The sequence below is a fragment of the Mytilus californianus genome, unplaced genomic scaffold (genome assembly GCF_021869535.1).
Source record: "Mytilus californianus isolate M0D057914Y unplaced genomic scaffold, xbMytCali1.0.p SCAF_7, whole genome shotgun sequence".
Classification (NCBI taxonomy): Eukaryota; Metazoa; Mollusca; class Bivalvia; order Mytilida; family Mytilidae; genus Mytilus; species Mytilus californianus.
Genome location: NW_026262723.1, coordinates 38,680,265 through 38,706,104, shown reverse-complemented (window position 1 = coordinate 38,706,104; position 25,840 = coordinate 38,680,265). Strand labels below are relative to the sequence as shown.

General features: G+C 34.1%; 2 protein-coding genes and 1 long non-coding RNA gene across 5 annotated transcripts in view; 2 read left to right on the top strand and 1 right to left on the bottom strand.

Annotated features, from left to right (window-relative positions):
* Nucleotides 1-13,240: 13,240 nt before the first annotated feature.
* LOC127708518 (uncharacterized) lies at nucleotides 13,241-14,025 on the top strand. Its single transcript, XR_007985293.1, has 2 exons — nucleotides 13,241-13,583; nucleotides 13,891-14,025. It is a non-coding gene; the product is annotated as an uncharacterized LOC127708518 (long non-coding RNA).
* A 2,120-nt stretch (nucleotides 14,026-16,145) lies between these two features.
* Nucleotides 16,146-19,570, bottom strand: LOC127708517 (40S ribosomal protein S2). The gene is made up of 5 exons (XM_052213417.1): nucleotides 19,283-19,570; nucleotides 18,778-18,885; nucleotides 17,876-18,049; nucleotides 16,910-17,069; nucleotides 16,146-16,361 (listed from the first exon to the last, which is right to left on the bottom strand). The coding sequence occupies exons 1-5, from the start codon at nucleotides 19,535-19,537 to the stop codon at nucleotides 16,198-16,200; spliced, it is 861 nt and encodes a 286-aa protein (XP_052069377.1). The 5' UTR covers nucleotides 19,538-19,570; the 3' UTR covers nucleotides 16,146-16,197.
* A 1,860-nt stretch (nucleotides 19,571-21,430) lies between these two features.
* LOC127708512 (uncharacterized) overlaps nucleotides 21,431-25,840 on the top strand; it is a 121,373-nt gene continuing 116,963 nt past the window's right edge. For all 3 annotated transcript variants that reach the window (XM_052213407.1, XM_052213405.1, XM_052213406.1), the window contains exon 1: nucleotides 21,431-21,481. The gene's annotated coding sequence lies outside the window, so the exon portion shown is untranslated. The remainder of the gene's footprint in view (nucleotides 21,482-25,840) is intronic.

Sequence of the window (25,840 nt, the reverse complement as noted above, 5' to 3'; positions counted from 1 at the left end):
TTGTCACTGGATGGCAGTAGTAATAATCGGAGTCGAATCATAAACAGAGTCTGACAGGTGACCAGTGGTACTGTTGGCCTGTTGTAATCTATTTTTCTTAAAAACTTTTACAAGGAGATCCTCAGATTTAGTGATTGCTATAGCAGTGACTTTGATGTTAAATGATGCTATGTCATTCAGATTAGTTCCTTCTGGTTTTACTTTCTGTAATATACTATCAGTATTATTGGTTATCCAAAGGGAACCATCAGGACAAACCATTAAACTACCTACTCTTGAAAGCTCGGTCATGTACTCAGCGTCGATCGTTATAGTAACATTTGGGTCACCTTCGGGGTTCTTCATATGTACTAATGTTCCCAAATTAAACTGAGTAATTGTCCCTTGAACAAAGAGAGGCATGTTCTGAAATAACGAACTTGTTGCGGGAACCGGGACATCCATGCATTTTTCAATTTTGTCAACTTCTCTGAAGAATTTTGCAACATCCGTCATATTAATCACGTTCTCTAGATCTTTGCATTTTTCATCAAAATGTTTCATACTTGTCGCGATGGAATATATATCGCCTTCAGTGGATGCGAAAATGGCTTTTAGATATTCATCTAACTCCTCGGTAAGCTTTCCTGTTTAGTTTCTTACTGCATCGTTCAGTGTTTTCTCTTGAATAAGAATATTTTCTTTTACCTTGACAAAGTTAGCATATCCAGTCGTTTGTATTTGTTTTAAATGAACCTGGTCGGTTTCTAAATTAAATTTATCTTTTAGAATTTCGCTTCGTCCTTTTTTTAATCGGTCTATTCTGAAGTTGTATTCTTCAGTTATTTCAACTAAATCGTGTTGCTTCTTGTGATCTTTAGCAATACAGACAGGGCAAACCAGGCTTTCACACGTTTTACAATAAAGACAGTAATTTTGTCCAGAATGATCTTGACACTTCAAATTCGCAAAATTCAATTCTTCAGTCTGAAATCCCATCTCCTTGATATCAAGTATCTTGTGGTCCTTTCCCCCTTTAATTTTCAAATGTATTTTGTCTTTGCATTTGTCACATATCAAAAGTCCACAGTCAACACACTTCCATTTGATCACTTTTTCAGTTTCACAAAATTGACAATTGATTGGTATTTGACACCCGTATTTGACTAGAACGAGAAGACGCCATTATGACTATTCTACTTCCTTGTTTATATCGTAGATTTCTATGTAAACCTATCACACGAATTGATATATGATATCTTAAGTAACAATTTGAAATGACTTTAATGTGTTTCGAATAAAAACGTTGAATATGGAGGTTACATATGAACAAAGTAACTATACTTTAATTGATAGTGAAAATAGTGAGATATGTCACTACAAACATGTACAAAACAAAACAAAACAAAACAAACTTGATAATTGTCGTCATGAAAATATTGACCAGAAAATATTTGAACCAATTGGTGAAAGCGAATATTCCGAAAAAATAAGTATAACTGTTTATGATATATTATGATATATAATTATTATCATTTTCGTTTTTACGTGCTTCGATGGAGATAAATTTATCAAACCCACAGTGTGATTATAAAGAACTATAATCATACTGTGTGGGTCAACAACACTGATTTTTTTCATCAATATTTAACAAAATAAATATTGAATATTTTTTTACAAGCCGGTGCTTTATTTGCGCGACGTTCTTACTTCAGTTCACTCCTAAACAATCAATTGAAAAGCTATGAAAATATATAGGGTTGTAAGACCAGACTAATAAAAAATCAAACCGATGGATCTTCTTGTGAGGTCGACCAATCGTTCTAGGTCTTGAAGACTTTTAAGAATATGCAAATAAAACATTTTCAGAGTTTCAGACGTTAATATTTATGAATTTGTGCTTTTTTATACATAATGAACATAATATCAATTTTTCATTTTTTTGCTAAGTTTCCCTTTACCGTTTACAAATTCCACATTTTTAACCAAAAAAATAGAAAAATTAACGTTGAGTGGCACATTTCGAACATAATGAGCCCCATTAGCAAAACTTATTAAAAGGTATGGTAAATTAAGAAAATTCCTTTGCATTTGACCGTGTGTGATATCATATTTGGATGAAGATTTGCCGCGAGTTTTGAAGATTTTGGCCCCTATGAGACTAATCGCAAGTTTCAGAACTGAAAAAGTTGATGTGAGACCAAACTGTTAAAGTAAAATGAAGCCAAATGTCTGAGGAATGCATATATAGATTGATTGATTGATTGATTGGTGTTTAACGCCACTTTCAACACTATTATGCTATTTCGTGGCGGTCAGTTTTTATTGGTAGAGGAAGCCGGAGTGCCCGAAGAGAACCACCGACCTTCGGTAGGAAAACTGACAATTAATCCTAGTCAATTAAGATTGGAGTCGAGTGCACCTGCCCCGTGAGGGATTCGAACTCACAACCTCAGAGTTGACTGCATGGCTAGTGATACAGTAGTTCGGCTACTTAGACCACTGTGCCAACGAGGCCCCTGCATATATAGAGAACATTTTAGTATTGTTATGCAATAAGGGACCAAACGGGTTGGGAATATGATGACTTGTGTTTCTATGGGCACTCAGTTTATTTAACCATATTGTTTTACATTTGACATGTTTTTTTATTTGTATGTAAATAATGACTATACAGATTTCCACACAGTATATACAAGTCATCGAAATAAATTGTGCAATCTTAATCATTGTTATTTTCAAATGTAAAAAATCGACAGCTGCTGACTTGGGGACTATACACACAGAACGTGTGAAGAGGTTAAAGGAGGAGGCATGATAAGAGCTATTATCTGGCCACTGAAATTTCTCAAAATGTAGTGAAATTCTGCGGTCTCTTAAAAATATGCTATTAGTTTTATAGTGATATAAAAACAAATGGCAGTTCTGAAATAACTGTGATGCCATAAACATGTGTGTAAAATTGACATATCTGATCTAAAATGGACATTTTACGCATATTTTTTAGCATAGGCATTATCCAAATGAAACAGATCTTTTACCCGCAATAGCTTCTTTGTAGGAGGCATCTTGAAGCAAAGTCCCTTTTTGGGGTTGGACCTAACGGTTGGGAAATTTGTACAACAGATATATAGATCTTGTCAGGCTGATTACTTATACACTTTTAACGTAGCTCGGATAGTTTTCAATAACAGCAAAACATTTGAAAAAGTATATTTCACGGACAATAACTCAAAAACTGGTCGACAACCTTTCACGGTTACAGATCTTGTGCTGATAATTTTTGCAATTTACACTTTTAACCTAGCTCCTGCATTTTTACGATAACAGCCAACTTCAAACCGGGTAGACAGATTTATCACCAATTTTCAGGGTAGTTACATCTTGTCATGCTGACCTTTTTTTGTAATTTACAATTTAATACTAGCTCCTATAGTTTTAAAGATAACAGCCTTATAACTTCTAAAAATAAACTGTTGGCACTGAGTTGTCATTTGATAGTAAAATGCAAATGTTAAAAATGAAAACTGGAGGCTCTCAAGAGCCTGTGTTGCTCACCTGAAATACTGATGCTTTGGAAATCATGTAAAATAAGGTTAAAATCATAATTAATAGTATTAGATATTAGATATTATAATGATATCTAAGATAATAACAAAAAACTGCAAAATTTCTGTAAAATTACAAGCTCAGGGGCAGCAACCCAACAACGGGTTGTCGGATTCGTTTGAAAATTTCAGGGCAGATAAATCTAAATCTGATGAACATTTTTGCCACTGTCAGATTTGCTCTAAATGCTTTAGTTTCAGAGATATAAACCAAAAACTGCATTTTACCCCTATGTTCTATTTTTAACCAAGTCAGCAATGATGGTTGGAAGGCGAAGTCATCAGACAAATTTTTTAAACTAGATACCCTAATAATGATTATGGCCAAGTATGGTTAAATTTGTATATGTAGTTTCAGAGGAGAAGATTTTTGTAAAAGATTACAAAAATTTAAGAAAAATTGTTAAAAATTGACTATTAAGGGCAATAACTCCTAAAGGGGTCGACTGACAATTTTGGTCATGACGACTAATTGTAGATCTTACTTTGCTGAACATTATTGCTGTAACAGTTTATCTCTATCTATAATAATATTCAAGATAATAACCAAAAACTGCAAAATTTCCTTAAAATTACCAATTCAGGGACAGCAACCCAGCAACAGGTTGTCAGATTTGTCTGAAAATTTAAGGGCAGATAGATCTTGACCTGATAATCAGTTTTACCCTCGTCAGATTTACTCTAAATGCTTTGGTTTCAGAGATTTAAGCCAAAATCTACATTTTACCCCTATTTTCTATTTTTAGCCATGGCGGCCATCTTGGTTGGTTGGCGGGGTCATCGGACACATTTTTTAAACTAGAAACCCTAATGATGATTGTGGCCAAGTTTGGTTAAATTTGGCCCAGTGGTTTCAGAGGAGAAGATTTTTGTAAAAAGGTAACGACGACGGACGACGACGACGATTGACGACGGACGCCGGACGCCAAGTGATGAGAAAAGCTCACTTGGCCCTTCGGGCCAGGTGAGCTAAATAGAAATACTTTGAAATGTAAAAATGCAATATATTCAGTCAAAGAACTATGACTGAAGGTACAGGGCCAAATAATTACCGAGGAAATAAACTATGCCAATTCTAATACAATTACATTTTAAGTAACATTGGCTTAAACTGACCTCACAAAATAAAATTTAAACTATGCAATTGTTTTAAAGACTGAGCGGGTAGGGCCAAATAATCTCCATGGAAATGAAGTGTGCTGACGCTTGTAGAACTGCATTTCAAATATCATTGACTTATCATAAGTGGATCCCTTTAAACTGATCTAACCAAAAACTTCAACATGTAAAAGTTTCAAAGTCAATAGACCATGACTGAGGATACAGTGCCAAATTATATCCATTGAAATGAGTTGTGCTAATGCTTATACTGCATACCAAATATTATTGATTTACTATTGGTAGTTCCCCATTAACTGACCTAATCATAATTTATCAAATTGTTGACGCCACCGGAAAGAACATACCCAAGTATTGCTGTTCGACTCCGTCATAGCTGGGACTATTATAATGATTATACTAGCTCAATAAAGTATGTCCCAGGTCACGGCTAGACAAAGATCGAGGGGGAGAACCCCAAAATAGGTGGTAAGATTTTTCTCTAATTTTTTAGGATAGATACAACTTGTCATGATGATTATTTTTGCGGTTATCACTTTTGGGTCCTCAATGCTCTACAACTTTGTATTTTGGTTGGCCTTTCTGGCTTTTTTTATTATAGCGTCACTGACAAGTCTCATGTAGAAAAAAACGCGCGTTTTGCGTATATAATTTTAACTGTTATCTAGTTTATTTTAATCTAGCTTCTATAGTTTTGAATTACAAGGAAATGCCTCAAAAACAAGAGTGCACACGCTGAAATGTCTCGCCTACTTTACCGACCATTGATTTTATGTTGTAAGTCTTAAAGATAAAGGTTTTACATAAACTACATTTTAAAAGATCCATGACAATGAGGTCAAGATCAGATAAAATCTGTCAGACAGACACGTACACCTTACAACTATTCCATACACCAAATATAGTTGACCTATTGCTTATGGTAATTGAAAACCAGACCAAAACACAATGAAATGCTCCACTGGGCTCAGCTTGATACGACCACAGAGGTCTAACCCTGAACAGTTGGGGCAAGTGTGGATACTACATTCAAGCTTGAAGCAGCTCTGAATTTGGATTGTGATTAAATATTTGACACAGCATAGGTTTCCAACACAAAACGAATGTGGTCTAAGAACCTGAAAAAATTTGAGATTAAACATTTACCTATTATGGTCCAATATCCAAATACACGGTTAGATTCAGCATATCAACGAACCCCAAAGTATTCAATTTTGATGAAACCAAACAAAGTTTAATTCTGGACCCTTCTGACCTCAATGCGGACCGATTTGACAACGGGGCCCAAAATCCAAAAACACTGTTGGATTCAGGATATCAAAGAACCCAATATATTTTTGTTGAAATCAAACATTTCAATTTTGGACCGGGCCCAAAATGTAAAATCTACATACATGTTTAGATTCAAAATGAATCCTTTAAATCCAAAAGTTATTAAAGTTTAATTTTGGACCCTTTGGACCTTAATGTGGACCAATTTGAAAACAGGGCCCAAAATCCAAAATCTCAATACATGGTTAGATTTAGCATATCAAAGAACCCCAACAATTCAATTTTTGATGAAATCAAACAAAGTTTAATCTTGTACCCTTTAGACCTCAATGGACCAATTCAATAACTGGGCCAAAGATCTTAATCTAAATTACACTGTTAGATTCAGCATATTGAATAAATGTGGATTGTGTCCACATGTGGACACAGATGATGCCCCCGCTTGCATATCATATAGTTATAAAGGGACATAACTGAAGAACGGTAAAAGTGACGCTATCCAAATTTGAACTTGATCTGAGTTTTGTGGTAATAAGCATTGTGTTTAAGTCTCATAACATTTGGTTGAGGCTAACTTAAGCAGAGAACAGAAACTAAAAATTCAGCAATTTTTCTATTTGTAAACCCGCATAAGTCTAGAATGGTTGTGTATAAGTTTTATAACATTTGGTTGAGACAAACTAAGTTTAGAGAACGGAAACGAAAAATTCAGCAATTTTTATGTTTATAAAGGGACATAACTCAAGAATGGTAAAAGTGACGCCACCAAGTTTCGTACTTAATCTGTATCATGTAGTAATAAGCATTGTGTATAAGTTTCATAATATTTGGTTGAGGCAAACTAAAGTTAGAGAACGGAAACAAAAGAATTGTACATTATCTTAGTTTTGAGGTAATGAATATTGTGCATAGGTTTCGTAATGTTTGGTTGGGGCAAACTTAAGTTATAGAATGGAAACTAAAAATTTTGCAATCTTTCGATTTATGAAGGGGCCCTGAACAGTTGGGGCAAAAATGGACGCAATATTCGCGCTTGATACAGTTCTGAATTTGGATTGTAATTAAATATTTGACACATAAAAGGTTTCTGACACAGAATAACTGTAGTCAAAGAACTTAGAATTGGTTATATGATTTGGATTTATATTCAGTTTTTTGCTTTTGTGCATTACACTTTGCTGTTGCGAATTGACCCCCCTCCCTCACAAAAAATAAATAATAAATGTACCCCCCCCCCCTTTTTTTTTGCTTTTGTGCAATACACTATGCTGTTGCGTATTAACCCCACCCCCACCCTCACACTATTTTTTGGCAAAAAAATAATATTTGAAGAATTTTTCTTTATAATTTCTGAAATCTGAAATGAGAAAAAATTGACCACCCCCCCCCCCCCCCCCCCCTTTTTTCAAAAAAAAAATTCTTTCCCTCAAGATATGGTCATAATCTCAATTCAAATTTCCAATGGAGTTTGCAACCATAATTACCTATTTAAATTTACCATAGTGCTCAATTAATCTATTTTATAATAGAATTTAAAATATGGTGTCAAATCTTTGATATGGATTTTTTTGTAAAAAAAAAAAGATGCAACATTTGCAGATATTTTTACTGGTCTTCCTTTATAAATATGCATTTCTGTAAACATAATTTAAAAGCAGTGTAAGGGAGGTAATCAAAACGTTGTATTTGGATTACCTCCCTTATACTGCTTTTAAATTGTCTCAATAGTTCATTAACCATTACTTTCTACATAATTTAAAAGCAGTGTTAGGGCGGTAATTCAAATGATGTATGTGAATTACCTCCCTTACACTGCTTTAAATTATGTTTTGTACTAAAGTATTTGTCCATTAACCAGGACACCCTTGTTTTTCCCCCTAATTCCTAAACGGTTTGAGCCATAACCCCCCCCCCCCCAAAAGCATATCCTAACCATCCCTTTGTGGTATGGAAACTTGTGGTATAATTTCAGAGAGATCCATACACCGTTCCACAAGTTATTGTCTTGAAACTAGAAAAATGCTTATTTTTGGCCCCTAATTCCTTAACTGTTGTTACCATAACCCCCAAAATCAATCCCAACCTTCCTTTTGTGGTATTGAACCTTATGGTAAAATTTCATAGAGATCCACTCACTTAAACTAAAGTTATTGTGCGAAAACCAATGTGTCTTCGGACGACAACACCGACGTCATACCAATATACGACAGCAAATTTTTTTTGCAGTCGTATAAAAATGACTTAATATTTAGAAAACAAACTTAAGTTAGAGAACGGAAACTAAATATTTTGCAATTTTTCCATTTATAAAGGGGCATAACTCTAGAATTGTTAGAGTGATGCTACCAAAATTGAAACTTGATCTGTATTTATTGGTAATAAGCATTGTGTATAAGTTTCATAACATTTGGTTGAGGTAAACTTAAGTTAGAGAACGGAAACTAAAAATTTTGCAATTTTTCCATTTATAAAGGGGCATAACTCTAGAACAGTTAAAGTGATACCACCAACTTTCAAACTTGATCTGTGTTTTGTGGTAATAAGCATTGTGTATAAGTTTCATAACATTTGGTTGAGGCAAACTCAAGTTAGAGAATGGAAACCAATTTTGGGACGTACGTACGGACGGACATTCGTACATACAGACAGATAAGGGTAAAACTTAATGCCCCCTCCGCTACGACAGGGGCATAAAACTAGAGGCTCTCAAGAGCCTTTGTCGCTCACCTGTATTTACTGATGCTTTGGAAATCATGTAAAATATGGTTAAAATCATAATTAATAGTATTAGATATTAGATATTATAATGATATCTAAGATAATAACAAACTAGAGGCTCTCAAGAGCCTGTGTCGCTCTCCTGTATTTACTGATGCTTTGGGCAATTACCCCCAAACTCATTTCCAGCTTTCCCTTTGTGATATGGAACCTTGAAGTACAATTTTATAAAGATCCATACACTTACACACAAGTTATTGTCATGAAACTATGACAAAAACTATGACGAAACTAGAAAAATGCTTGTTTTTTGCCCCTTTTTTGGCCCCTAATTCCTAAAATTTAGAGGAAATTACCCCCAAAATCAATCCAAGCCTTCCCTTTGTGATATGGTACCTTGCAGTACAATTTCAGAGAAATCCATACACTCGAACACAAGTTATAGTCTGGAAACTAGAAAAATGCTTAATTTTTGGCCCCTTTTTCCTAAACGTTATGGGCAATTACCCCCAAACTCAATTCCAGCTTTCCCTTTGTGATATGGAACCTTGTAGTACAATTTCATTAAGATCCATACACTTACACACAAGTTATTGTCATGAAACTAGAAAAATGCTTGTTTTTTGCCCCTAATTCCTAAAATTTTGAGGCAATTACCCCCGAAATCAATCCCCGCATTCCCTTTGTGACATGGAACCTTGTGGTACAATGTCAGAGAGATCCATACACTAACACACAAGTTATGTCTGGAAGTTACAATAAACTGCTTCGCTGAGCGCAGCTAGATACACCCGCAGCGGTCCAACCCTGAATAGTTTGGGCAAAAATGGACACAATATTCAAGCTTGATTCAGGTCTGAATTTGGATTGTAATTAAATATTTGACATATTATAGGTTTCTGAATAAATGTAGTCAAAGATCTTGAAATCGGTTATATGAATTGAATTTATATTCTATTAAAGATTTCTTGCTGTTGTGCAATACTTAGTAAATCTGTTGTCAGACTATAAACAAATAAAGTTCAATTAATTCTCAATGTCATATTTGAAATTTATGAAAATAAAAAGGGAGCTTACATCAATAGATATAAACAATTCACCAAAGTTTCATGAGAATTGGTGGCAGCATTTTTGAGTTATTGTCCGAAAACTGGAAAATCACCCCTTTTTTAATGAATAAAACCCCATAACTCAGAAATGTAAAATGTAAAATTTATAAAATTCGAAAGGGAGCTTACATCAATACATACAAACAATTCACCAAAGTTTCATAAGACTTGCTAAAAGCATTTTTGAGTTATTGTCCGAAAAACTGGAAAATCCCCCTTTTTTTATGAATAAAACCCTGTAACTCGGAAACGTAAAATCTAAAATTTATAAAAATCAAAAGGGAGCTCATGTCAATAGATATATACAATTCACCACAATTTCTTGCAAGTTGGTGAAAGCATTCTTGACTTATTGTCCAAAAACTGGAAAATCCCCCTTTTTTTAATGAATAAAACCCCATAACTCGGAAACATAAATCTAAATTTTATAAAAAACGAAAGGGAGCTCACGTCAATAGATATAAACAATTCACCAAAGTTTTATGCAAATTGGTTAAAGCATTTTTGAGTTAATGTCCAACATGTTGACGACGGACAGACGGACGGACGGACAACGATATACCATAATACGTCCCAAAAACGGGCGTATAAAATGCTCATTTTTGGCCCCTTATTCCTTAACTGTTGGTACCATAACCCCCAAAATCAATCCCAACCTTCCTTTTGTGGTATTGAACCTTATGGTAAAATTTCATAGAAATCCATTCACTTAAACTAAAGTTAGAGTGCGAAAACTAATGTGTCTTCGGACGACGACGACGCCAACGTCATACCAATATACGACCACAAAAATTTTCAAATTTCTGTAAAATTACTAACTCAGGGGCAGCAATTCAACAACGGGTTGTCGGATTCGTCTGAAAATTTCAGGGCAGATAAATCTAAATCTGATGAACATTTTTGCCACTTGTCAGATTTGCTCTAAATGCTTTAGTTTCAGAGATATAAACCAATAAAATGCTCCGCAGGGCGCAGCTTGATACGACCGCAGAGGTCGAACCCTGAACAGTTGGGGCAAGTATGGACACAACATTCAAGCTTGATACAGCTTTGCATTTGGATTGTGATTAAATTTTGACACAGCATAGGTTTCTGACACAGAATGAATGTGGTCTAAAAACTTAAAAATTTTAAATTGGACATTCACCTATTATGGTCCAATATCCAAAATCTAAATACATGGTTAGATTCAGCATATCAAAGAACCCCAAGAATTCAATTTTTGATGAAATCAAACAAAGTTTAATTTTGGACCCTTTTGACCTCAATGTGGACAAAGTTGATAACGGGGCCCAAAAATCAAAAATCTAAATACATGGTTAGATTCAGCATATCAAAGAACCCCATATATTCAATTTTTGTTGAAATCAAACAAAGTTTAATTTTGGACCCCGATTTGGACCAACTTGAAAACTGGGCCCATAATCAAAAATCTAAATACATGTTTAGATTCAGCATATCAAAGAACCCTAAGAATTCAATTTTTGTTAAAATCAAACTAAGTTTAATTTTGGACCCTTTGGACCTTAATGTAGACCAATTTGAAAACGGAACCGAAAATTAAGAATCTAAATACACGGTTAAATTCGGCATATCAAAGAACCCCAATAATTCAATTTTTGATGAAATCAAACAAAGTTTAATTTTGGACCCTTTGGACCTCAATGTGGACCAATTTAAAAACGGGGCCCAAAATCCAAAAACTAAATACACGGTTAGATTCAGCATATTAAAGAACCCCAAGAATTCAAGAATAAAACCCCATTGAAATTGGTTAAGAAATAACCAACTTAAAATGGAAAATTTTAAAAGAAAAAAAAAGGAAAAAAAGAAAAAAAAAATCCCCCCCCCCCCCCAATTTTTTGAACCCCCTTATGATTCATCACCCCCAAACTCAATCCTAGCCTTCCCTTTGTGGTATGGTACCTTGCAGTACAATTTCAGAGAGATCCATACACTTGAACACAAGTTATTGTCTGGAAACTAGAAAAATGTGTTTTTTGGCCCCTTTTTTTGCCCCAAATTCCTAAAATATTGAGGCAATTACCCCCATCATCAATCCAAGCCTTCCCTTTGTGGTATGGTACCTTGCAGCACAATTTCAGAGAGATCCATACACTTAAACACAAGTTATCGTCTTGAAATTAGAAAAATGCTTGTTTTTTTGCCCCTTTTTGGCCCCTAATTCCTAAAATATTGAGGCAATTACCCCCATCATCAATCCCAGCCTTCCCTTAGTGGTATGGTACCATGCAGTACAATTTCAGAGAGATCCATACACTTGAACACAAGTTATTGTATGGAAACTAGAAAAATGCTTATTTTTGGCCTTTTTGGTCCCCAATTCCTAAACGTTTCGGCAATTACCCCCAAACTCAATTCCAGCTTTCCCTTTGTGATATGGAACCTTGTAGTACATTTTCAGAAAGATCCATACACTTCTACACAAGTTATTGTCATGAAACTAGAAAAATGCTTGTTTTTTGCCCCTTATTTGGCCCCCAATTCCTAAAATTTTGAGGCAATTACCCCCAATATCAATCCCAGCATTCCTTTTGTGATATGGAACCTTGTGGTACAAAGTCAGAGAGATCCATACACTAACACAAAAGTTATGTCTGGAAGTTACAAAAATGCTTATTTTTGGCCCCTAATTCCTTTACTGTTGGTACCATAACCCCCAAATTCAATCCCAACCTTCCTTTTGTGGTATTGAACCTTGTGGTAAAATTTCATAGAGATCCATTCACTTAAACTAAAGTTAGAGTGCGAAAACCAATGTGTCTTCGGACGACGACGACGACGCCAACGTCATACCAATATACGACCACAAAAATTTTTTTGCGGTTGTATAAAAACTGCATTTTACCCCTATGTTCTATTTTTAACCAAGTCGGCCATAATGGTTGGAAGGCGGGGTCATCGGACAAATTTTTTAAACTAGATACTCTAATAATGATTATGGCCAAGTATGGTTAAATTTGTCTCAGTAGTTCCAGAGAGGAAGATTTTTGTAAAAGATTACAAAAATTTACGAAAAATTGACTATAAAGGGCAATAACTCCTAAAGGGGTCGACTGACAATTTTGGTCATGACAACTTATTTGTAGGTCTTACTTTACTGAACATTATTGCTGTTTACAGTTTATCTCTATCTATAATAATATTCAAGATAATAACCAATAAAATGCTCCGCTGGGCGCAGCTTGATACGACCACAGAGGTCGAACCCTGAACAGTTGGGGCAAGTATGGACACAACATTCAAGCTTGATATAGCACTGAATTTGGATTGTGATTAAATATTTGACATAGCAAAGGTTTCTGACACAGAATGAATGTGGTCTAAGAACTAACATATCATTATTATTTGCTTTTATATATAAATCAGAAATAACCAATTTAAAATGGAAAATTTTAAAGAAAAAATCCCCCCTTAAATTTTTTGAACCCCCTTATGATTCATCACCCCAAACTCAATCCCAGCCTTCCCTTTGTGTTACAATGTATGGTGCCTTGCAGTACAATTTCAGAGAGATCCGTACACTTGAATACAAGTTATTGTCTGGAAACTAGAAAATGCTTGTTTTTTTGCCCCTTTTTGGCCCAAAATTCATAAACGTTTAGGGCAATTACCCCCAAACTCAAACCCAGCTTTCCCTTTGTGATATGGAACCTTGTTGTACAATTTCATAAAGATCCATACACTTACACACAAGTTATTGTCCTGAAACTAGAAAAATGCTTGTTTTTTGGCCCCCAATTCCTAAAATTTTGAGGTAATTACCCCCAAAATCAATCCCAGCCTTCCCTTTGTGGTATGGTACCTTGCAGTACAATTTCAGAGAGATCCATACACTTGAACACAAGTTATTGTCTGGAAACTATAGAAATGCTTACTTTTGGCCCCTTATTCCTAAACATTTTGGGCAATTACCCCCAAACTCAATTCCAGCTTTCCCTTTGTGATATGGAACCTTGTAGTACAATTTCAGAAAGATCCATACACTTACACACAAGTTATTGTCATGAAAATAGAAAAATGCTTGTTTTTTGCCCCTAATTTCTAAATTCTAAAATTTTGAGGCAATTACCCCCAAAATCAATCCCAGCATTCCCTTTGTGATATGGAACCTTGTGGTACAATGTCAGAGAGATCCATACACTAACACACAAGTTATGTCTGGCAGTTACAAAAATGCTTATTTTTGGCCCCTAATTCCTTAACTGTTGGTACCATAACCCCTAAAATCAATCCCAACCTTCCTTTTGTGGTATTGAACCTTATGTTCGGACGACAACGCCAATGTCATACCAATATACGACCACAAAATTTTTTTTGCGGTGGTATAAAAACTGCAAAATTTCCTTAAAATTACCAATTCAGGGACAGCAACCCAACAACAGGTTGTCAGATTTGTCAGAAAATTTCAGGGCAGATACATCTTGACCTGATAATCAGTTTTACCCTGTCAGATTTACTCTAAATGCTTTGATTTCAGAGATATAAGCCAAAATATACATTTTACCCTTATGTTCTATTTTTAGCCATGGCGGCCATCTTGGTTGGTTGGCGGGGTCATCGGACACATTTTTTAAAATAGATACCCTAATGATGATTGTGGCCAAGTTTGGTTAAATTTGGCCCAGTGGTTTCAGAGGAGAATATTTTTGTAAAAGTTTACGGACGACGGACGCCAAGTGATGAGAAAAGGGTGAGCTAAACAGAGAAAAATTTAACAATTTTTCCATTTGTAAAGATAAACTGTAGAACAGTAAAAGTAACGGCACCAAAATTCAAACTTGATCTGTATATTGTGGTAATAAGCATTGTGTATAAGTTTCATAACATTTGGTTGAGGCAAACTTAAGTTAGAGAATGGTCCATTTGAAAAGGAGCATAACTCTAGAACGGTAAAAGTGACGCCACCAAAATTCAAACTTGATCTGTATTCAGTGGTAATAAGCATTGTGTATAAGTTTCATAACATTTGGTTGAGGCAAACTAAAGTTAGAGAACCGAAACCAACTTTGGGACGTACGGATGGACAAGGGTAAAACTTAATGCCCCCTCCGCTTTGGCGGGGGCATAAAAAACCCCAAGAATTCAGGACTGAATTAAACCCCATTGAAATTGGTCAAGAAATAAGCAGTTTATACAAGAATTAGAAATTTTGCAGTCGTATAAAAACATTACTATCTGCAAAATAGTTTGAAAATGAACACTTTAGCCAGAGGGTTCTGCATAAACCATCAGAATATCACTATTTAGGTCTTGAAATATTTCAGGTATGTATGATGGAAGCTGCTTTGATTATCAAATAATTCAAGGTATTGCAGTTATTTATTTAGAAATAATCCCTTCAAGTTCATGTCATGCTCTATGCTCATTTTGACATGGTAGTCAATACACGTCATTATATTTGTCAATATTTTACACTGAGCAGTCGATTCTAATTGGATAAATACCTTAGGAATATTTGGCTGTTCCCATTTCCTTCCCATGAAGTATGTAGATTACTTTTTCATATTTAACATGTTAAATAAAGAGCTGCACAATGAGCGCATGATATGCCCGTCGCTTTTTAAAAGAATAAAGTTGCAAAACTCCTCAATGTCATATCAGAAATTTATAAAAAAATTGAAGGGAGGTTATTTTAAAAACAGTCACTAAAGTTTCATGAAAACTGATCAAAGCACTTTTGAGTTATTGTCCGAAAAACTGGAAAATCCCCCCTTGTTCATGAATTAATCCCATAACTCTGAAACATAAATTCTAAGATTTATAAAAATCGAAAGGGAGATTACGTCAAGATATAAACAATTCACCAAAGTTTCATGCAAATGGGTTACAGCGTTCTTTAGTTATTGAAGAGGGATGGAAAGACAATGGTATACCATAATACGTCCCGTAAACAGGCGTATAAAAACTAATAGCAGGGAATAAAATATATGATGTTTTTATAACATTACATAATAAAATTTTATATAAGCAGCTAAAATATACATATTTTATTAGGATAAAATGAAAATAACGAGAATGTAAACAGTAAATTTATGCGCGTGTCAAAAATATTTGTGCTTATTAGAACTCGGCTTTGTTTACAAAGCATAATTAAGACGTCATATTATTATTTAATTTAGAATCATGAAATAAAATTGTTTATTTCAATCCTGTTCCTATTTCAGTAGGTGTTGCAATGTCTGGAAACAATTTGCAACAAGACAACCCATGAATCATTTTGTTTCAAGTTTCATTTTTAGGTGGGTCAAGTTTTATCAAGACAGATTTAAATTTTCGTCACAGCCAGTGAGCTAGATAAATAAATAAAGCAATTAAATCTCAATGAATTCAATTTATTTCTGATACAATGTATCTATTGTTGTTAAGTCCTAGTAAACTTTGACTTCTTGTTTCTGGCCTGCTTCTCTTGTATGATTCTTTGCCAGATAATCAGTGAATTCCTGGTATGGAGACTTGGTGAAAGTGGTTTCTTTCCACAAATCAGGAGTCAGGTAAGCATAGGTATTGGCTATAGCTGCATATGTTGCCTTGGCTGAAAAATAAATTTGAAAAAATTTAATAAAGGATGTCAAAGGCAAAATGACAAATGGTATATTTCTGCAAGAACCCCCCCCCCCCCCCCCACCCCCAAAAAAAAAATATCCATTGCATGTTTAATGGATCTCTATCAAAGGTATCTAAAGGTTTTATTGCAATATCATGCTATTTGATATTGATATTTTAGCAAGGTATGAGATAATTTCAAAATACAATTTTCAATTTAAATTTCTGTAAATTGAAAATTTCTTGCTTGTTGTAGCTCCTTTATCTTTGTTTAAATATTTACTGTGCCAATTATAACTATAGTGTATTCAACTTATAAGAATGAATTTTCTGAAATCTATTGTAAGCTCAACTTATTTTTCCTTATTTGATTATTTTGGGAGTTTAATTAATAAGCACAGTAATAAAAGTTTTGGGTTAATGCAATAATTATATTCAGCACATATAGTAGCTTGCATGTTAGCCTTTAAACAAACAGTGCATCACATGACAGTATCATAGCCAATGTTGTCCATATTCAATTGACAGAACACTTACCGAAGTTGCCAAGTGTTGCTGTACAACCTCTAGCTGAAGTGTAGCAATCCTCAATACCAGCCATGTTCAACAGTTTCTTAGGAACTGGAGCACTGACAATGCCTGTTCCTCTGGGGGCTGGGATAAGTCTTACAGTTACACTGCCACATTTACCAGTAACCTGTAAAAGTACAATTTATTCTATACGTCTCAAAAATTTCTTTAAAAAGTCTCTAGCATTGCCTAGATATTTTCATGGTAGATAAAATTGTTCTCCCCGATTTATTTATACAGGGTTCAAGACCATTTTTAAGTTCATGCACAATCTAGCCAGGGCTACTTTCACAGAATGAACTTTGTACAATTTATATACCATAAACTCTTTCAATTTGTTTAAAAAAGGTCACAAACTTGTATCAAATGTTCATGTCTAATGTATCTTATAATTAGAAAGAAAATATTACATCAGGTTTTTGTATTATATTATGTACACAACTTTAAATATTTAGAAATAAGAGATATATAAATTTAAACTGTTAATCGCCCCATACTAACAGGCACAAACTCCCACTCTGTTCCAGGCACTCTAAACTAAAGTAAGAATTCAAGGGTTTAAATTTGTTTTCAATAATGAAAAGTCCAGGACCATTCGAAATCTTCAGTGAAATGTCCTCCACAAGAAATTCAATGGTCCTGTATAAAGCATTGGTGTAAAGAATGGTAGGTCCCTGAATTAAAATCTAACAATAAAAAGCCCCCTCCTAAAAAGGATAGGTCCTAGACCTACCTGGGACCAACACTTAATTTGAACCCCTGCAATTCGACACAATTTTGAGAAGACGCATGGACATGATTCCTATATACCCCCCTCCCCCCTTTTTTCCACAAGTAAATTTGAATCCTTTTATAAGAGTAAAATGTGCTAGAGTCATTAATGGTTTCTATTGGTATTTAATTATTACTCTTGGTTTAGACTACACAACCTACCTTGCATGGTACAGTATGAGGTTTACCAATCTTGTTACCCCAATATCCTCTCCTGACAGGGATGACAGACAATTTAGCCAAGATGATGGCTCCTCTAATGGCTGTTGCCACTTCCTTTGAGCATTTTACACCCAAACCAACATGACCATTATGATCTCCAATAGCAACAAAAGCCTGTAATAAATATCACATAGAAATGTCATCCATTCCTATCACCTCCATTTCTTACTTTTACAGTCTTCACGCTGAACCACAGGCCCAGTAGCTCAGGCTTGTAAAATGCTCTCGGGCCTGTAAAAATCATATCTACAGGCCAACAGAATCGAACTAAAATTTTCCAAAAATTGAGCTCCGGGCCTGTAGATTTTGAAGTTCATCATGAAGACTGCTTTTAGATAATATATGATTAACATTTGAACTTCTTGGTGTCTTGTGAATCATTTAATTATTCATTTTTATTCTTAAATAAGGATAATTTGAAAAGAAAATTTGTCACTTCCAAAACCTAAAGGTCCGATTGTGTTAATAAAAAAGATTTTTTTTTTGCATTATAAATAAATACATTAGGATTTAATGTCAACTATTATTGACCTCTGGTCACTTCAATGAAAAATTTAAAAGGCAGTGGATAAAATCCTTGATATCAAAACTATATAGAAATAACAGTTGGAACTATTATGGAGTTCTCATGACAGTTAAAATAGTTGATAGTAATTCAACCTTTACATATTTCAAATGAACTTTTTTTTAATAGTGATACACCTTGAATAAAGCTTAAGATATTGTTTTCTATTCAGTGTCATCTTTTAATTCAATAGACTCTTGCAACTTTTATTCATTAAATGCAAAAGCATTATAACTGGGTGACTTTTTTTCCAGCTGTAGTCAATAAATGACCTTACCTTGAACCTAGTTCTCTGTCCGGCTCTGGTCTGTTTCTGTACTGGCATAATCTTCAAAACTTCATCCTTAAGTGTACTTGGGAAGAAGAAATCAATGATTTCACATTCCTAGATAAAAAAATTCAAAATCAAAGAAATTCCCAATTTTCCTACAAGTACTAAAATAAACATAACATTCAATAAAATCAAGTGATATATAAATTTCTTAAGCTGCTTAAATATTTACTAAATAAATTCATATATCACTGAATGACATGCTTTAATCTGAAATGATAATGTTATTGTCATGTCGATTGTGTAGGCCCTTTGGGGGCCTTAATTGAAATAAGATATTCTTCTTCTCTCAGACTCTGTACATGTAAATGTCAATTGTCATATCAATTTTTAAAACTTTTTTGTTTCAGTAAAACTTTATAACACACCTCAGGTAAAAAGGAACATCATGACCCACATACATAAAATAATACCCTTTCATGCATGAGCATTACGACAATTTGAAACAAACCTTAATTGGCAAAGAAAATAGATAGATTTCTTCTAGAGACTTGATCTTCATGTCTTTCACAAGACGTCCCAGTTTGGTAACAGGCATCCATTCCTTATCTCCATCTTTATTTCCACGTCCTCTACCTCTTCCACGACCACGTCCACGCCCTCTTCCTCTACCCCTACCACGTTCTCCTGACCCAAAACCACCTCTGAATCCTCCTCTATCGCCTCCTCTACCACCGGCTGGTGCTGCTGCTGGTGCGTCCGCCATTGCTGTTTAAATTAGAATCACCATCATTAGAAAAATATTATTATCTGCAAAATCACTTCTCTTTTATTACATGTACATTGGCATTTTAGTCAACATATCATTTTAATTGAGAATACATGTTCAGGGTTTTTTTCAAGAGCTTTAAAGTTTGCGGAATAAAATAAAATAGCACAAAACCCTAATACTGGCATTAGATTATCATCAGAACAAAGAAAGGCAACCCTATATTTAACCGGTAGATACCAAGAATTTGCACAAGTCATTAAACTTAAGGTTCATCATAGTTGGACATAAGCAGCTGTGTTTTTACACCTCGGAGTATAGCCAAACCTGTGATGAAGGAAACATTTTTAAGGCCTGGCAGCACAGGTATACAAAATTTAAATACTGTTAGTGTTTCAGAAGTGGAGACATCTCAAATATTTTTCCTAACTTTGCATGTTTATACACCTTTTTTAGCTTATTGGGTGGGAAATCCCCATAAATTCTATCCTAATAACTTCTTAACTTAATAAGCACCTACATAGGTGAAGACTTTATTAATTGCACAGGTTGTTAAGAGTAAATTGTGAAGTGTAAAAACATAGCGGTTTAGGAGTTATACAACAGGTCAATAACCACCAATTGACGTATAATCCACCAATTGACATATAATGGTATAGACCAATTGACGTATAATTCTTTGTTTTTCAAAGCAAATTATTCAACCAAAATGGAGCATTGTTTTCTTAAAATCATATTATTGTATGAAAACATGTCAAACATTCCTAGTTTATTATAGTGACATAACATATTGCATTTAATCTATAATTGTATTTGCAGTTTCTTCTATCGTTATCTTGTCAATTCTTGATTGGCAAATTTACCACTAATCACCTGTCAATGGACATTAATACTGTCTGCAGTCATGTGATTATGAGTACAACTCCACAGGTGAATGGAGCTCTTTGTTAATACTTGACTTTCATTATTAAAAGTCAATCATGGTCAATAGTACAGATGTTTCAACAAAAGAATTGTTGTACACATGCATTCTCAAGAGATGCAGCAGGCTTTGACAATATTGAAACTTTCGAAAGACTCAATAATGGTCATAAAATAGGTTGTAAGTTGCAAAATGATGCTCCTATCTCACACTAGCATTTTATAACAAAAATACTTGCATTATACGTCAATTGGTCTATACCAATATATGTCAATTGGTGGATTATACGTCAATTGAGGTATAATCCACCAATTGGTGGTTATTCCTGACCTGTACAATGGATTGGGCAATTCTGAATACATCTATCTGTCAAATTTTGTTGTCAGAAGAAATTATATGTCTGCCATAATCCCTTTTGGCCTTTAGTGGCCAAATCAGACAATCACTCCGGGCTTGGGATCAAATTTCTCATATCCAATGCTGTAGATTCCTAAACATTAATATAATCTACAGTAACTACCGCCCCCCCAAAAAAATGTTCACAATGCCTGAATGGGTACCAGGCTCTTTCAAGGAAATTTATGTTGGTAGTTAGGACTTGCCATGTTCTGATCAAACTGTATAGACACTAACCGACAAACTTACAAGTCAAAGAAATGGTATAAAGCCATTTAAAAGATATATTAACCAAATTAAATGACACCACCAGTGTCTAAGGGATGGACCATGGTATGAAAAGCACATTTATTCCTCTGTAAAGCAACTATTTTCATTGAGAGTGTATATAAGTCATAAAATCATGCTTATAAATTCAATTTACAAAACTGATTTCAATTCAAACATTATATTTCACGATGATTATTTGAGATTTAAAAGAGACATATTTTTAGCATTGATACCGACGTGATAATTTAACCGGAAAAGGAAGTAAATGATTGAGTTCTCGGACTGATAGATAAAACCCGAGACTAACAGAAGTGAGCTGGACTGAGAAGACTCTTGAGCCTACTACTAACTAGGTCTTGAATTTTGTGTAGTTTAACTTTATTGAGTCTGTGTATACTGACGAAAATAAAACCATTGAATAACAGTTCGAGTTCAATTACATTTAAAACTCGAACAAAATTTCACTTGTAGTAAACGTCAGTAATTACAAACACGAAGAAAAATTAAGAAATCATGTTCTTCAAAATTTCCCCAACTGTAGAGGTTAACTCCCTTTCTATAATTTTTTGTGTTGAATAAATATCAAGATCAGTTAGACATTATCAAGAGAAACTGACCTTTAGTTCCTGATGAGCTCCTTATATTATAAAGGTTATTGGTGCATGTTTTTGTTTTATTTATCATCACACTTTTTCGTTAATCATGTAAACAAATTTGAGAGAAATCATATGAAGGTAGGAATGCCCTGTATTGACAAGCTTCAAACTTCCGTTTTTCGCTACTTTAATCGTCAAATGAGCTTTAAATTTTATTCATCATTCGTCAAATCTAATTTTGTAGCTATTGTTAGCGTCAAATGGAGTAAAATGTTTATCGTTAATATTATTTTAACAAATATTTTACTGTTATTTGTTATGTGGGGTACTCCATTCCTACCCTCTCATATGCTCCTCTGATTCAAAGGAGTATGTTCGATAAAGGTCATGTATATAGACTCAATTATTAAGTTGAATTTTTCAAGTTAAAAAATGTCTTAAATTGATGAAAAGACATATAAGAAAGTTAGATAGACCTGTTCTTGTCAAAGTATTTTTTTAAAGCATTGAATTTTACATCCAAAGTAGACCAAAAATTTTTGCTAAATTTGGCAAAAGTGTCTGTACATGTATTTCAACCAAATGTAGGTCTAGGAAACAAGATAAAGCATACCTGTCAACCTATGACAATGAAAATGCAGGTGATGACCTGCATAGAAGAATGAAATCTCAGGTAATAACGCGTACGAACTTTTTCGAGCTGAAATTCAGTATTAAGGGGACATTTTTCTTATGATTTATATCAAAGTTTCCAAAACATGTCCACAGAGTTAAGTAATTTAAAATTGTACATATTATTATTTCATTGCACCTGGAGGCCATTGATAGATTTGGGTTATATTGCCTTAATTCCTGTTCATATTCTTTCCATGATATACAATGTGCCAATTTGTGTTTTCTTTACATATATTTGTGCAGCGTTTAAAGATTGAAACCCATGATATTAGAGTATAATAAAAAAAAAGTTAAACAATTAAAGGAGACGAAAAAAGTAATTTTCAAATTTTTTATTTTTTAATTGTTCTAAGGTAGAAACAATAGTAAAAGTATTATTCTGATATGTTTGCGCATTCAATTCATTTTAGATTTAATCTTTTTACAAAAAAAAACATAAGTTTAAGGAGTATATTGTATATTGGCAAAAAAGGGGAAGTAACTCAAGTTGTTTTTAAATTTTTTAAACAACTTTGAAATACACAAATTATTTACGACCTAAAGCTAAGGTAATTGGTGTTAATTAACAGTGTGTTTGACATCAAAACTGTCAAGTGAAGCCATGCACTGAAATGGGTCAGTTGAGCTGAGTTTACACAGCTTGTTGAACTTCTTGTCCAGGAAGAATTACGAATTTGCCGGTATTTCATTGAAATCACTTTATATCTAATCAGTCTGAAGGCTAAGGAATCTGGGTGAAAACGGGTTATTTTCCGAACTCCCGGGTTATTTGGTCACCCAACGTGTGTTCCGGGTGACCCCTCAGAATTGTGAAAATCTCGGGTCACACCCGCAGGATCCGGGTCAGTTGACAGGTATGAGATAAAGTGCAGTCGTACACAAACTTAATATTCCAGCCAGATATTTGAAATGTTATAACAAACATTATGAACAAGGAATTATTTGAATCTGGAATAATTTTGAATTCTAGAAAGTTGACTATAATGAAAACTAACCCAACTAAATAGGGTTAGCCATGCACGCATGGCTAAGGTTCAGGTTACTTTCACTAATAGTTCAGTATGAACTAACTAACCCCCCTTAGCCATGCTTGCACGTCTAACCCTCCTAAATTGGGTTAGATTTCATCATACATTTCTTATCAATTTTCCAGAATTCAAAATTATTCCAGATTCAAATAATTCCTTGTTTATGCTAAAAGATCTTTTTTGTCAACGCATGCGCTATACCTTTCCAGTCTTAAAAAATTAATGGAAATTAACCCGTTTTCATTGAATTTTCATTGAAAATCAAATTGAGTGCTATTTGTGATGTCAAGTACATAAATTTTAAACAAAAAGACATATTTCCTATCCAGTTATTATTACATGTATATTAGCTATGACTCATTGTGATATTGGTCAATTAATCCTAGTTTGAAATTGTAGCCAGAAATACATGTAGGGCCTTATCGAAAATACATTGTACTCCTTTGCAGTAAATTGTTTTCTGCTTTAAGATGTTGTACGAAAAATCCAGAAAAACAAACAGCAAAAAAAAAAATTTCCACCATGGTGTTGAACTTTAAGGCTTTTTAATATGATAGTAGTACCCACTGTATACTAAAATCGTCCCCTCTACCATTTTTTGCTCCCTTCAGGTGCATATTTAAGCATTATTCAAGAGTAGACTAGACTAATGAGACATAAGCTATTTATTAGTTATGTAACTCCTTGGCTGAAATGGTTAACAAAGCAATAGATATAAAACATAATGCATCACAAGTCAATTTTAGTTTCAGAATCTTGCCTACAATGTATGAGTAATTTTATTGTTGTACCCCTAAATTAAAATAACGTCCCATTATTGGTTACATATTAATTATTTTGGAGGTTAAAAACAAATCACAATGTTATGTGTAGAAAAGCCATGAATAATTTCTCAATGTACATGTATAGCATTCAAGTCAGAGTTTCAAGTTACTGACCCCCCTCTTATATTTTATCAATCATGTTTTTATACGACCGCAACAAATTTTGCAGTCGTATATTGGTATCACGTCTTCGTCCGAAGACAGTTGGTTTCCGGACAATAACTTTAGTATAATTAAATAGAAATCTATGAAATTTAAAAACAATGTTTATAACCACAAAAGGAAGGTTGATTTAGGGGGTTATGGTCCTAACAGTTTAGGAATTAGGGGCCAAAAAGTGGCCCAAATAAGCATTTTTCTAGTTCCCAGACAATAACTTGTGGAATGGTGTATGGATCTCTCTGAAATTATACCACAAGTTTCCATACCACAAAGGGATGGTTAGGATTTGCTTTGGGGGGTTATGGCTCAAACCGTTTAGGAATTGGGGGCAAAAAAGGGGGAAAACAAGGGTTTCCTGGTTAATGGACAATTACTTAAGACAATTTAAAAGCAGTGTAAGGGAGGTAATCCAAACACAACTATTACAAATTAGCCGCAAAACAGAGACACTAACTTATGCAACTCTTATTGTTAACATCAAAGACTGTAACGTAACTAAAGTAACATATTGTAACATCATATCATTATTACGCTTATTGTATTCATAACGTCTCTAGTCAGTATAGTAAACAGAGTTTGAAATATACACACGTCTTTCTATAATTTACAAAAGCGAAGTACTACCACTAAACCCAAACAACAACGTTTCGATTACCTCCCTCACACTGCTTTCAAATTATGTGATGATGATAAGCTGTCAATTTATTTTTAGAAGTTACTATTAAGGAATATTAATTATAGCCATGATTATGTATGTCATTTTCTGTTTTAAGACTTTTATGATGTATTTAAATGGGTAATTATGGTTGCAAACTCCATTGGAAATTTGAATTGAGATTATGGCCATATCTTGAGGGAAAGAATTTTTTTTTGGGGGGGGGGGGGGGGGGGGGGTAATGGAGGTGGAAAAAAAATTGGGGGGGGGTAAAAAGAAATTATATTGTGGGGGGTCAATTTTTTCTCATTTCAGATTTCAGAAATTAAAAAGAAAAATTCTTCAAATATTATTTTTTTTGCAAAAAAAAAGGGGGGGGGCAATATGCAACAGCATAGTGTATTGCACAAAAGCAAAAAAAAAAGGAGGGTAAATTTATTTTTTTTGTGTGGGAGGGGGGGGGGGTCAATTCGCAACAGCAAAGTGTATTGCACAAAAGCAAAAAATTGAATATCAATTCAATCATATAACCGATTCTAAGTTCTTTGACTACAGTTATTCTGTGTCAAATATTTAATTACAATCCAAATTCAGACCTGTATCAAGCGCAAATATTGTGTCCATTTTTGCCCCAACTGTTCAGGGTTGGACCTCTGCGGTCGTATCCAGCTGCGCTCGGCGAAGCAATTTTATTCTTTTTGGCAAAAGTTACTGTTATAAGCTATTGATGTAATAGTTATGGAAGTAATGATTCATAATGTGATTTTTTTAG